Raw genomic sequence first — 12,231 nt, forward strand, 5'->3', positions numbered from 1 at the left:
GTGGGGGAACTTGCACAATCGGTGGCTGACTAAATACTTTTTTGCCCCACTGTATTTCTCAAACACAAGTATCACATCTGTGTATCTATTTTTATACATAGGTAGACTTTTAAAAAAAAATCACTATACAGAGATCATCTCCACAATCCTTACACGTGCAGTAACCCACTGATAACAGTGTACTGTGTGTACAATGGATGAGGTGGATAATAGTGCATGTATATTTGAAAGAGCTTGAGCGACAGACAGATGAAAAAGAAACAGAAGAGAAGAAGATTTTGTGTCTATGTGTATGTGTTTTTGGCAGTAAATCAGTATGCTAATGAGGCATGGTCTGTAATCCTCTTACAGCTAATCTCACTCAATCCCTCCAGTCCAGGCCTGGGCACTGCTCTCACACACTCAGGCATGCCTGAGTGAATACAACAGACACACACACATAGAGACTCGGTGCTTGCTCATACAACTTCTCAAAACACACAAAACATCTTTCACAAAAATAGTGACTTTGACAGAAAGATAATGAAATTTTTATAGAAAGACTTGAATGCTCATAATGCCAAGGATTGTATGTGAGCACCGTTCTTTCACAGACGCTCAGTGTTTCCTCAACAGCACTGTTTGAACCACAGAGAGACCAGTACTGTCCTTTTCCAGGCTCATCTTAGCCCTGTTTTTTGATAGCATGTTGTAAAGGCCAAGGTGAACTTTGCTATTCAGACGGAGGATGCTGGTCTGCAGCATGAATACTGATTACCTGCGCACGTCAAAGGTAGTTGTGTATGTAATTGTGCAGGCCCACGTTCTGCCAATTCTCCCTTACTTTGCAGAGAGACATCACAAGCCATGTGGTCGGAGAACTGTTTTTCTTAGTGTTGCCATAGCGATGCGGCAAAAGGTCACTCGGCGATGTTCTCCACTAAGACCTTGTGTATGTGCATGCATGTGTACTTCAGTGCAGCAGATTGCATTTGGCAGCAGACACCAAAAGAATGTTCAGGATGGGGCAGCTGCGCCAACCAGAGAAGACAGCACTGTGCATGTGTGTGTCTGTTTGTGTGCGCACGCTCGTATCTGAAAGCAATATCTGCTGATACTTGCACAAAAAACATCACAGAGGAATTTCTAACACAGCCACTCGTGCTCGGCGTGCCTGGATCATTGCATGTGTGTCACTATTAACCCATATCTGATATGTGATTCAATATATTACAGCGGGATTAGAGTTTAAGTATTCTCAATAAGGGGTTGCACACCACACGCACACACACACACACACGCTGATATAGTAAGAGCTTGGCTTCTCAACACCAGGGGGCTGACAAGGTGTTCTTCTCTGTGTGGTGAATTCTGCTGCATACCTAGTACTCAATATGCATAGCACATCACCCTCCTAAACTTTCTCTCTCTGTCTTTCATAGTGTCTTCCTCTTATTCCCCATCTCCCTTTCTCCATTACCTCCTTCTTTCCACTTTCCCTCATCCTTCCCTTTTTTCTTTTTTACCCCAGACCTCTCTTCACATCACCACCCCTTTAGGTGCTGTCTTCCCCTCCTTCTCTCTGTCTCCCTGTCTATCTAATCTATGTCTCCTTCTAACCCATCTGCCCTCACCAAATACCGCTTTGCTGCTATGTACTAGCATTTCCCTCTATTTCTTCTTTCCTGCTGTGTTCAGCCCTTGCTCTATACATTGCTAGTATCCTCCCTGCACAATATATCCACTTACTCTGACTCTGAGTACCGTATCAAATTTGAACGTAATGTTGACACACATTTTACAGATCCTTTTTCTGACTCTTTTTGTCATCTTCCTACTCCCTTTTTCCTCCTCTGTGCAGCTATGAAAGAGCTCTCACCCCCTCCTCTGAATCTGCGGCGTCTCTACACCGAGACAATGGAATGGGAGCCAGTGTTGATCATCATCTCTCCAGGGGCAGACCCTTCCCAGGAGCTCGCAGAACTAGCAGCCGAAACTGTTGGCAGGGACAATTATCATGAGGTAGCGAATAACAGTATAAAATGGTAGAAGTCACAGCAGATTATCAAGTGCAGGTGGATTTTTTCTTATCATAACAGCAAGATCACAACTATAGAATCTAGCCCATTCAATTTAGTCTAGCCTGGAATCTAGTAATATACTACACACCTTAAAGGGGAAAACAGAAGGTGCTACAAAATGTCCTGTTGCTAAATAGTTGTTGACATATGTTTATTTGGCATATAAGTCTGAGAAAAGATGCTCTTACACAGCTGAAGTAATACAATGTGGTTATTATCACAATTTAAAAGCTGAAACTCAGTGATAATCTCACTTGAATCAGATATGTGCCTAACTTGTGAGTTATTACAGTGTAGTAATCAAGTTTCATACCAATTTCTCTGTTTCTCTCTCACCCCTCCATCTCTCCCCCCACTTCTCCTGCTCTCCCTCTCTTTGTAGATCTCCATGGGTCAGGGGCAGGCTGATGTAGCCTTAGCTACACTCAGAGAATGCTCCCGAAATGGAGACTGGCTTTGCCTGAAAAACCTTCACCTTGTCACCGCATGGCTTCCCCTCCTGGAAAAAGTGAGTACTCTGTCTCAGTGAGTTTTTGTCTGTGTTAGTGCCAGAGGATCAGCCGTTAGCTTTTATCTGTGTTCATGCGTCTGAGTGAGTTTTTTTTTTTGTATTTTGAACTATTTTTGGGTTAATAATGGTTGAACAATAGAACCTGAAAAGGGGTCAGTTAGTTAGTCTGAATAGATTATTTATTCATGGATATGAACTTGTGTCAGTCAACAGCTGGACTTTATTAACTAGCTCTGCATTAATGTAAAATGATATTACATTACATCAACGTACGTGTGTGTGTGTGTGTGTGTGTGTGTGTGTGAGGGGGGTGGCGGGGGGGTTCACTCCAGCTTGTAAGTGTTTATCTGTAATGTTACAAAACTGCTACATACAAAAACAAAGCCAAGAACACATTCTGCTGGTTGCCCAAATTTCCATATCTAAAATTACCTTCTGTCCTTTGTCTACACATACACATTTTGTATTCTGCTATTCTGCCTGCCCACAATAGACTCTTTGGTGTTGTTTATGCCGCTGTGTTTCTACATTTGTCTCTCTGGACATTTACGTGTGTGTGTCTATGTGTATATGTGTTTGGATCTTGCTTTAAGTATGTGTGGATTATCATGTTGTGATGTCTTGTATATTTTAATTTCAGGGAAGATGGGCTTTTATCTTACAATAAATAGGATTCTTTTGTGTCTTGCAAATTTTTGGTTGTTTCTTTATTTTATTTTTTCCCGGGGTTCAGTTTCATTTTTTTGTTGCTGTAGCAGGCCACATCTGTCAGATGCCAAAAAAAAAAGCGATAATGGGAAGCAAAGCCCAAAGCAGACAGTTTCAAAGTTTAGCTGGTTTATTGACTCAAGGAGAGAAGATGTCATCGTGCAGAGATCCAAAAGACTGAGCAGGTTAGTCACTGGGAGAGGAGTAATTTGTAAGTCTGGGAATGATTGGTTTTAGTTATAGGAGGTTGGGCAGGCAGGCAGGTGAGTTGAGACATAGACTTCTTGAGTGAAGTTGAACAGACCTGCTCGATGGAAACAGGCGAGTTGCACTGAGTGGGACGCCACTCTTTGGCCACTGGGGAAGTACTGAAAAGCAGGAAAACAAGAATATTATACTAGAAAATCTGCGAGAATGCTGGAGAGCCATAAAAAAGCCAGATTACCACTCTGAAGAGGCACACAACCTGGTGTCCTTAAGTAGTGGTTGTTGATAACAGTGTCGAGCAACAGGTGACCAAACCGAAGAGTGGGAATCTGAGTCTCCTCCTGCCTAACCCAACGGGGACAGTGCAGGATGATAACGGTACCATATCGAGAGGAACCACTTCATGCTGTGATTACCCCCCGTGTCTGTGTTTGTTTGTGCATAGCCCTCACCTGTATATGTGTGCCTGTGTGCGTGCCTTGGAGATAGCCAAGAGATCCCACGTGTCAGCTCAGCGCCCCCCTCCCTGAGTGTGACTTAAACCATGGCTTATTACAGCTCTCCTCTACTTCTTCTCCTAATATTTCACTTTGCATTTATATGCTTGTTTTTCTATTTGTTTCCAACTCTATACCCCAGCCATCTTCTCACCAGGTTTTCACACCCCTCCCTAAATTTTACAAGTATAACTCTTTCTTTCCGTCTCTCCCTTTCTCTCGCTGTTTCATTGTTTCCCTCTTTGCGCAGCTACCGATGTAGTTGGGGCCTCAGCACTCGAGCTTGAAATGAAAAGCTGACGCAATGTGAGGAACGAGGGAGGCAAGGAGCGTAGGAAAGAATGGAGAAACTGAGGATGAAAATAGAAAAAAAACAGGGAAAATGAACTGAACCGCAACATTCTAACAAGAGAGGGGGTGTGTTTTAGTATACGCTTCAGTTTCTGTAGCTTCGTCCTTTTGCTTACCGTTTCTCCCGCTCTATGTTTTCCAGCTTCTTTTTCTTGCCCATCTGTCTCTCTGGTGTTTCCTTTCTTCACTAAAGCAGTTGGCCATTTAAAGAGATGGAAATAGAGGTGGAGAGACTGCAGAGAAGAGTGGTCAGTGTTCATAATCTGAGTTGGCAGGGCAGATGTCCTCTCATTGCTGTCTACTCATATTCTTCCACTTGTGCTATTTTCTGTCTCATTTTTTACATCAGTCACTCCATCTGTCTACTTATGGATCCTTCCCTCACTCTTGCAATCAATTTGCGTCTGTCTGTATTATTCCAGTATGAGGAAACAATGGCAAAATTTGATCCACACTTTTTATGATAAATCAGATACCGCCAGTGATGTGTTTCAGAATATCTGCTGTGATGTAATTAGTAACTGATCGAAATATGATATCTGTGTCTTTACAAGGATAATTCTTATCACTGGTGTGCTGATTCAGAGCCTATTTAGTTTATCTATTTGTGCATGAGTGGTTTGGCTTTCACACTCTGGACAGTGTGGATATATTCCAACAAAGAGAGATTTTGATTTGTGAATACTAAAATAGATTTATGCTCTCTCTAGCGTCTTCCTACTCCTGCTTTCTATCCACACATCTACACATTTTCTTTTCCTCGTTGTTTTCTTCTTGGTCGTACACCATCCTGCAACGCTATAATCTGTTCCAGTGGAATTCTGATTGACGACGCTTCAGACAGACATACGCGTAAACACACTCACGCAATACACACCCACATACAATGGGGGACATCAAGTATTTCTTCAAGGGACATCAGTTCTTGTGGTCTTTGATTTTTTTGGGGATCATGTGAGCTGTCATGAGGATGACTTGAGCTCTAAATGATGCAGAAACACATTGATTACAGTTTGACTGTATGTGTGTGTGTGTCTGTGCTTGTATGAGATCAGATGACACAAGACCCTAAGGTGCCAGCAGGCTATTTTTAACCATGAGTCTTTGAGAAAAATAGAAAGAGATGGGGAAGGAATGTAAAGGGGAGACGTGAAAGAAAGAAAGCTAGAAATTGAGAGAGTAATGGAGTCAGGAGAAAAAAAGATGCTGAAAGAAGAAAAAGAAAAGTGAATGTGAAGTGAATGGGTTTGTCATTGTGGAGAATTTATCACAGTGCAATGATTCTAAAAGAGAAACAATTACATAAAAAGACAGACGGAAAACATGAAAGGATGAAATATATTTACTTGAAGTATACTGCTCAAAAGTCTAGTTTAATTAGTATAATTTCCCTACATGCAGCACCTTGCAAAAGTCTTGAGGCACCTCTCATTTCTTTATATTTTGCTAGGAAAATAAGTGCAGTGATTTCTTGAAATTTGCAAACATACAATATAAAAGGTCAGTATTTGGTATGACCACCTTTATTTTGTAACACAACCTGAACTATTTTAGGCAGGCTTTCTTGTAATTTCTTTAAGTAGTCTTCAGGAATAGTTCTCCAGGCTTCTTGAAGGACATTCAAAGCTCTTCTTTGGATGTTGGCTGCCTGTTGTTCCGCTCTGTCAAGATCATTCCATACTGCTTCAATAATCTTAAATTCTGAACTCTTGGGAGGCCAATCCGTGTGTGATAATGTACCAGTGTGTGTTTTTCTATCCAACTACGATGCATCTCCAAGCTCCTGGGTCAGATCTTTGCTTATTTTTTTTCAGATTTCTTAAGGACATGACTTTCAGATCCTATCTGCGTGCTGTAGATGTAGATCTTTTAGGCCAACCATCACTTCTCTGGTCCTCTACTCCTCTCTTTTTATTTATTTATTAATCTTGGCACACCATACCAAACTGTTTAATGACACACAGCACACCAGGCTGGTATATGCCAAGTTTTCAGCTAATAGCTCTTTTGGAATCACAGTGTTTATACAAAAATACAATTTTTATGCCTGTCAAACTGTGTTTTAGGCACTTTTCAAATATTCAGCCAAAGAAATTGAAAGTAATGAGTTTTTTCAACAACATTTTGTGCCTAAAGTTACAATTTAACATTGGTTCTGTGCTAAATTATTTTTTGCATAGACACAACACTGGCGCATTTCTTGAGTTTGGTGCCGTTTTTAGACTCTGTGCAAGAGTTTCATCATGTCAACCACTGAGTAAGGTTTATAGTTTGAAATATTTAAGATTTGCACAGATATGTGGGTTGGGAAGCAGTGGTGCTGGATGCATGTCATAAAACTCAGATTTCAGCATTGATTTATTGGTATATATATTAATCTATTTAATGTGCACACTCTTTTTCCTCTATAGGAGCTAAATGTGCTACGGCCCAAAGCAGGCTTCCGTCTTTGGCTGACAGCAGAAGTTCACCCCAGATTTCCCCCCATTCTGCTGCAGTCCAGCCTTAAGATCACTTATGAGGTATACACACACGCACACAAATACACATCCAATACCATAAGTTTGGTGTTTTAACCCACTGCACAAATTAGAGCTGTTCCAACACATTTTTGCAGGCATTCTGTACACATGCTTACATATCCTTATACTTATTACCACTTTTTATACAGTATCTCAAATCATCCTTGGAAACAGAATTTATCTATCTGTATCTCCCCTACTCCATATAATACGCCAGGAGATACAGAAGCCTGCAGTTTGTGTGTTAGTGACGCTGCTTTAGTGCTCTGTGTGTTTCTGATTCGAGTTGTGCTCATGGGGTTAGCTGCTTCAGCAGCCAAGCATGCTGCATGAACTTCCTGTCTGTTTCCCTATTTTCATCTTTTCTTTTTCTTCACAAACACTTGGAAAAATCTGTTAGTTTACATGTGTTTATACACATTATAACACAGTCTGGCTTACTGCAATACAAAATGTCTCGGCTCCAGGATAAGTGTTAACATTAATATCTGAAGCTATAAACTGATATATGTATGTAATATTTATTTAAATGGGTTAACTGGTTGATTTGTGCTACACCTAAACAAATATATCTAATCTACTGATTTGGTAACTTATCCAGTACATTGATCAACTTTGGCAAATTCTGTGTACGCCTTACTGGCAGTGTGCATTGTGAAACCCCCCAGATGGTGTACAAGATCTTCAGCTAAGCTGTTTATGTTTGAACAAAGTCGATGTATACTGATTGGTTTTAACTCAAATGGGCCATATTGTTGGCAGAGGAATGAAATGTTCAGAGAACTGTTTAGAGGAACAATATGTGTTGGATCATGTGGCAGATGCTTCAGCTAAATTATACCAAAACATTTATATAATTTATATTCAGTAGTTATGTGCACATGTAGTAGTTCTGTGTATAGTCTAATCTGTTCTTGCAAGAGTACCAAAGTACTCTGTGTCAAGAAGCTTCTGTTCCAGTCCTTCCTGTGGTTAATTATATGTTCAACACTGTCGAACTAAAGAATTATTTTTATATTTAATTTAGCTCTTCCTTTTCTTAATAAGTCAGTTGATGGGCTACAAATAACTTACCTTACAGTTAATAAGTGCAGAAAGGATTTTCAGCCTTCCTGCTATGATTTTTTTTTCAGTGTCTCGCAGTTGTCATACTTTGCCAGATTTTTGCTACGGTCATAAGTATTTTGTGTATGAATGCATTTGTTCAAAATATTTATGTGTTTGGAGCTTAGGATGTTTTTTTATGTTTGCAATTTTAGCTTTGAATTTACATGTGAATAATGTGCAGGATTAACACCTTTCACACTTTCACTTTTCCTCCTCCAACATCTTTCTTTCACAATTCCAGGATCCTCCTGGATTAAAGAAGAATTTGCTGAGGACATATGAGTCCTGGACTCCAGAGCAGATCAGTAAAGGTTGTCTCTCGTCTCTGAAATTGATACGTCAGAGTAGAATATACATCTCTGAACTCATCATGTGTCAGCCTTTTGAGATAGCTGACAAGTAGACCTGATACTTATATTATAAATAATCTGTCTTGTAAAATGACAGTTCACTTTCTTTGATTATAATATAAGTACGTGTTCTTGCACTAGTATAATCACTGTTTGTGATATCACTGCCTATTAGCTTTAGCAGCTTGTCATGTGAACCAGAATCACAGCTTCTGTGTTGTGACGTCGTGACTGATTGTGTGCAGGAGGTATTCTGGCCAGAGCCCAGTCTCTTTTCTGTCTGGGTTGGTTCCATGCCGTCTGTCAAGAGAGACGAAACTACATCCCACAGGTAAAATACTTAACATAATCATAGTTCTTAGTGCTTAATCGTCATGTGAGTGAGTACTCCAAACTTGTCATTGTTACTACGCACAAATTTTCAAATTCCAAATCATTTGAAAATGATGTGTCCCTCTGATGAGAGAGGGTGTCTAACCCATTTAATCAAGGCGTACAAAATGATTAAACAACTTTAAAGAGGCTCTTCTGTTCAGAACTGAATGAGAACTGAAACATCTAAACAAACTTGAAGAAGTTGAGTTACCTTCTTTTTTTCAAGCTTTTAAGGACTACCATTACCTGGATGACTACTCAGACACTGGACAATTAAAAATATTTGTTGTGAATAGTCAACATGGTTCTAAACTATATAAAATATAATTAACCTGATAGATGGGCCTGTAGCCGGATTAACGATTGATAAAGGATGTCACATTAGAGGGGTGGTGAAAGGTTGCTGCTATGAGTTTCTAAAATTTAGGATGACCAAAATTCATTCCCAGACCTCTCAGTATCTGGAAAATACCTTTTTCAAATAGTGGTTTAAGATTAAGCCCAGTATTCAAGGAAGGCATGAAATGATGGTTAATTTAAGACAGACTTCAAACAACAAGAAATACGAAATATGTTAATATAATTAATACCTATTAAAGCAATAATAAAAAACATGAACAGATCAATTACAAATTATAAAAGAGAAAAAAGAAATGCAACATAGCAATAAAAATAATCTTTGAACACATTTTTATGTAGAAATGTTTTTCAAGAAGGGATTTAAAGCAAGTCACTGACTCTGCAAGCTTTATCTCTGCAGGCAGGTGGTTCCAAAGATGAAGGGTCACCTTTAGATTAAATCCTTGACTTTGGGACAGCCAGAAGGTACCCACCTGAGGGTCCAAGGCTCCAAACCAGCTTATATTGAATCAGCATCTTGCTGTGTAGTTCTTGGGCACAATAAATCAGTAAAATCTTGAAATCAATTGTAAAACATACAGAGATGCCATCTGTGGGACAAGGATTTTACATTAGATTCCAAAATGCATGTTCAGTGGGTTTGTAGTATTGAAGAGTATACAGTGGGAGAAATAACTACCTGATTCCCTGCTGAATATGTAGGTTTGAACATGAATGAACATTTAAAAATTGTAAACCTGAAATTAATGTGAAATAAAAACCTACAAAAACAAAAGAAATAAACAGAAAAAAGCATGACAGCTCTGTTAGGCAAACACACAAACTGAGTCTCTCTGTGTGTGTGGGTGTGTGCATGTACCCATGCATGTGTAAATGTTTACATCCAGCCAATATAAGCCTTTGTAGTAACCCAGTCTGCTGGCCAACACACTGAGTTTGGTCAATAAACCCCACACTGGTGAGGCACCTGATGCTTGTCATGCATACTGCTTATAGAGCAATGTGTGTGCTATTTCTAATATAAAAGACAGTGAAGTATGGAATACTTTTGATGTTGGTGGCCAGTCGAAAGGAAATTAAATTGTCTCAACTCTGTCTTGACTCATGGCACATATTGGAAGTAGAGCTTTTTTAGTCCATGCGAGTTCAGAATGTGTAACGTATATAAAAGCATTTAAGCAGTATTGAAGTAGGAACACGTGCTAGATTTGAGTCCTTTGAGGTGCTCTTGGAAATGGTCATCCAGGCTCCCAAAAGAAATCCAGATAAAGGCTGGAAAGCACAAATGCCCAAACTTGAGATTTTTAGGTTAAAAATGACCATGGCATGAGAATAAAGGCATCTGATATGTTATTTAAAAGCAAGTGCTTAGAGGTATTTATCAGTATTTTATTGTTTAATTTCTGTAATCACCATTTCTATAGATAAAATCTGGCTGTTTATTTTCTCAGTTTCGGGCATTGATGTATTGAGGTCATTCCATATCACTTCATCAAATCCCTCCAAATGACGATCTCTGATTTGACTGAAAACATCTTAAGGAACGATACACTTATTAATGATAATTATACAAAATTTCAGAGCCAAAAATAGGAAAATGAGAGAGAATGCCATGCCAAATTTTGGATATTAATAGAAACTTGCATTTTGTAAAAACATTCTGGGAATGTCACACTGAAGATGGATGGAAGAATGTTTTATCTCATAATCAAGCTTTAATATCTGTTAAATAATTTACCTGATGTTGACTGTGTTTTTTTTTAATGTTATGCACCTTGTCTATGAGAAGCTGTAAGTAAAAAAAAATAAAAAATCTGCCCACCCAGCCTACCCACAACATTCATGTTTCCACAGGCCTTCAAATCTGCTGTCAGAGACTGGATATGGAAATATTCTGTAGACTTAAAGCATCCATCTTTATATGTTAACCTGAGACACTCCTGAGAGTCCATATTCATGCAATCACGTACCCTAAAATATTTGAAGGACCTAGCTCAAGGAGTTTTTTTAGATATTAGAATTTTAAAATGCCAAAATCCCAAAACAGCTTTAAAACGTGTGTAAAAACACCAATAACAATTTTTTAATCAACAACTCCAAAAATGTATTTAATTCTTGTTTTTATATTTCATGTATTAAATCAGAGTTGAAGGTTTAAAATGTCTGCATGAATGCAGAAATAACCCAGAAAAGTAGCTTTCGTAAAGTGACAGTCTGACATTCACTGCTACCTCACACAGCTTCAGGTGTGCGGGGGAGAGAAAGTAAGCATGTTCTTGCTCTTTTCTTAATGCAGCATTGTGACTTTTGTACCCTTTTGACGTGTACAGCTGAGTACAACATTATAAAAGAAAAAAACGAAGGTGTGTATTATTATGCTTGTTCCTTTCAAATCCTAACGAAACGAGATTCACTGGAAATCAGTCTTGGCTGATTCTTACCTTTCCTTGTTTCCTCGTGTGTCCTTATGAACCAATCAACTAAAAAAAAAGCTTCTTAACTTTAGAAGTGCTGGTTTGTTTGACATTAAGCAATCTGAGTACATTCTAATGAAATATAAAGATAAAAAGAGACTTCAACAAATTTAAGATGTCAGTTATGTGTCAGTATATGGTACTTGATGCATTTCTCAAATTTAGGACCAATCATAGAATACCTCGTCTGCCAGCATTCCCCTTTATTTAAAATCCATTTTCCTTTCTGGCCCCCGATATTTGTTTTAGCCTGTCTGCAGTTTTCTTGTCTCTCTTTTGCTGTTTTTATCTCTCTCATTCTCTTTCTTGCTCAGTCACTGAATCTCTGGTAAGTGTTTTCATTTGAGATGGTAATGTTGTTTCTCATCCAAGAACATGATCACCTAATTACTGAAACAGTCGCAGCGCCTCTTGTCCACTCCACCATCACTCATTTTCTTCTTGCTTCATCTACTGTTCTTCTTCCCCATCTCATTTATTCTCTTGTTTTCATCCTCTTTACATGCCACTGCAAAAAATATTTCTTTTAAAAAAGACAAAGGCAGTAGAATTAAAATGAAGCAAAGCGGACAGGCTTCTATTTCCAAGGTTGTGTATATTCCTAATGAAAGGGAATCTGTAAAGTTGCGTCTGTGTGTGTGTGTGTGTGTGTGTGTGTGTGTGTGTGTGTGTGTGTGTGTGTGTGTGTGTGTGTGTGTGTGTGTGTGTG

The 12,231-nt window shown here is 39.0% G+C and overlaps 1 protein-coding gene across 1 annotated transcript in view; it reads left to right on the top strand.

The window, feature by feature from the left end:
- dync2h1 (dynein cytoplasmic 2 heavy chain 1) overlaps nt 1-12,231 on the top strand; it is a 121,918-nt gene that overhangs the window by 83,552 nt on the left and 26,135 nt on the right. Inside the window, exons 81-85 of the mRNA XM_005720933.1 lie at nt 1,841-2,001; nt 2,443-2,568; nt 6,746-6,856; nt 8,205-8,274; nt 8,559-8,644. Coding sequence (XP_005720990.1) covers nt 1,841-2,001; nt 2,443-2,568; nt 6,746-6,856; nt 8,205-8,274; nt 8,559-8,644 — 554 coding nt within the window. The remainder of the gene's footprint in view (nt 1-1,840; nt 2,002-2,442; nt 2,569-6,745; nt 6,857-8,204; nt 8,275-8,558; nt 8,645-12,231) is intronic.

The sequence above is a fragment of the Pundamilia nyererei genome, unplaced genomic scaffold, assembly GCF_000239375.1.
Source record: "Pundamilia nyererei isolate P.nyererei 1_Seehausen unplaced genomic scaffold, PunNye1.0 scaffold00003, whole genome shotgun sequence".
Classification (NCBI taxonomy): Eukaryota; Metazoa; Chordata; class Actinopteri; order Cichliformes; family Cichlidae; genus Pundamilia; species Pundamilia nyererei.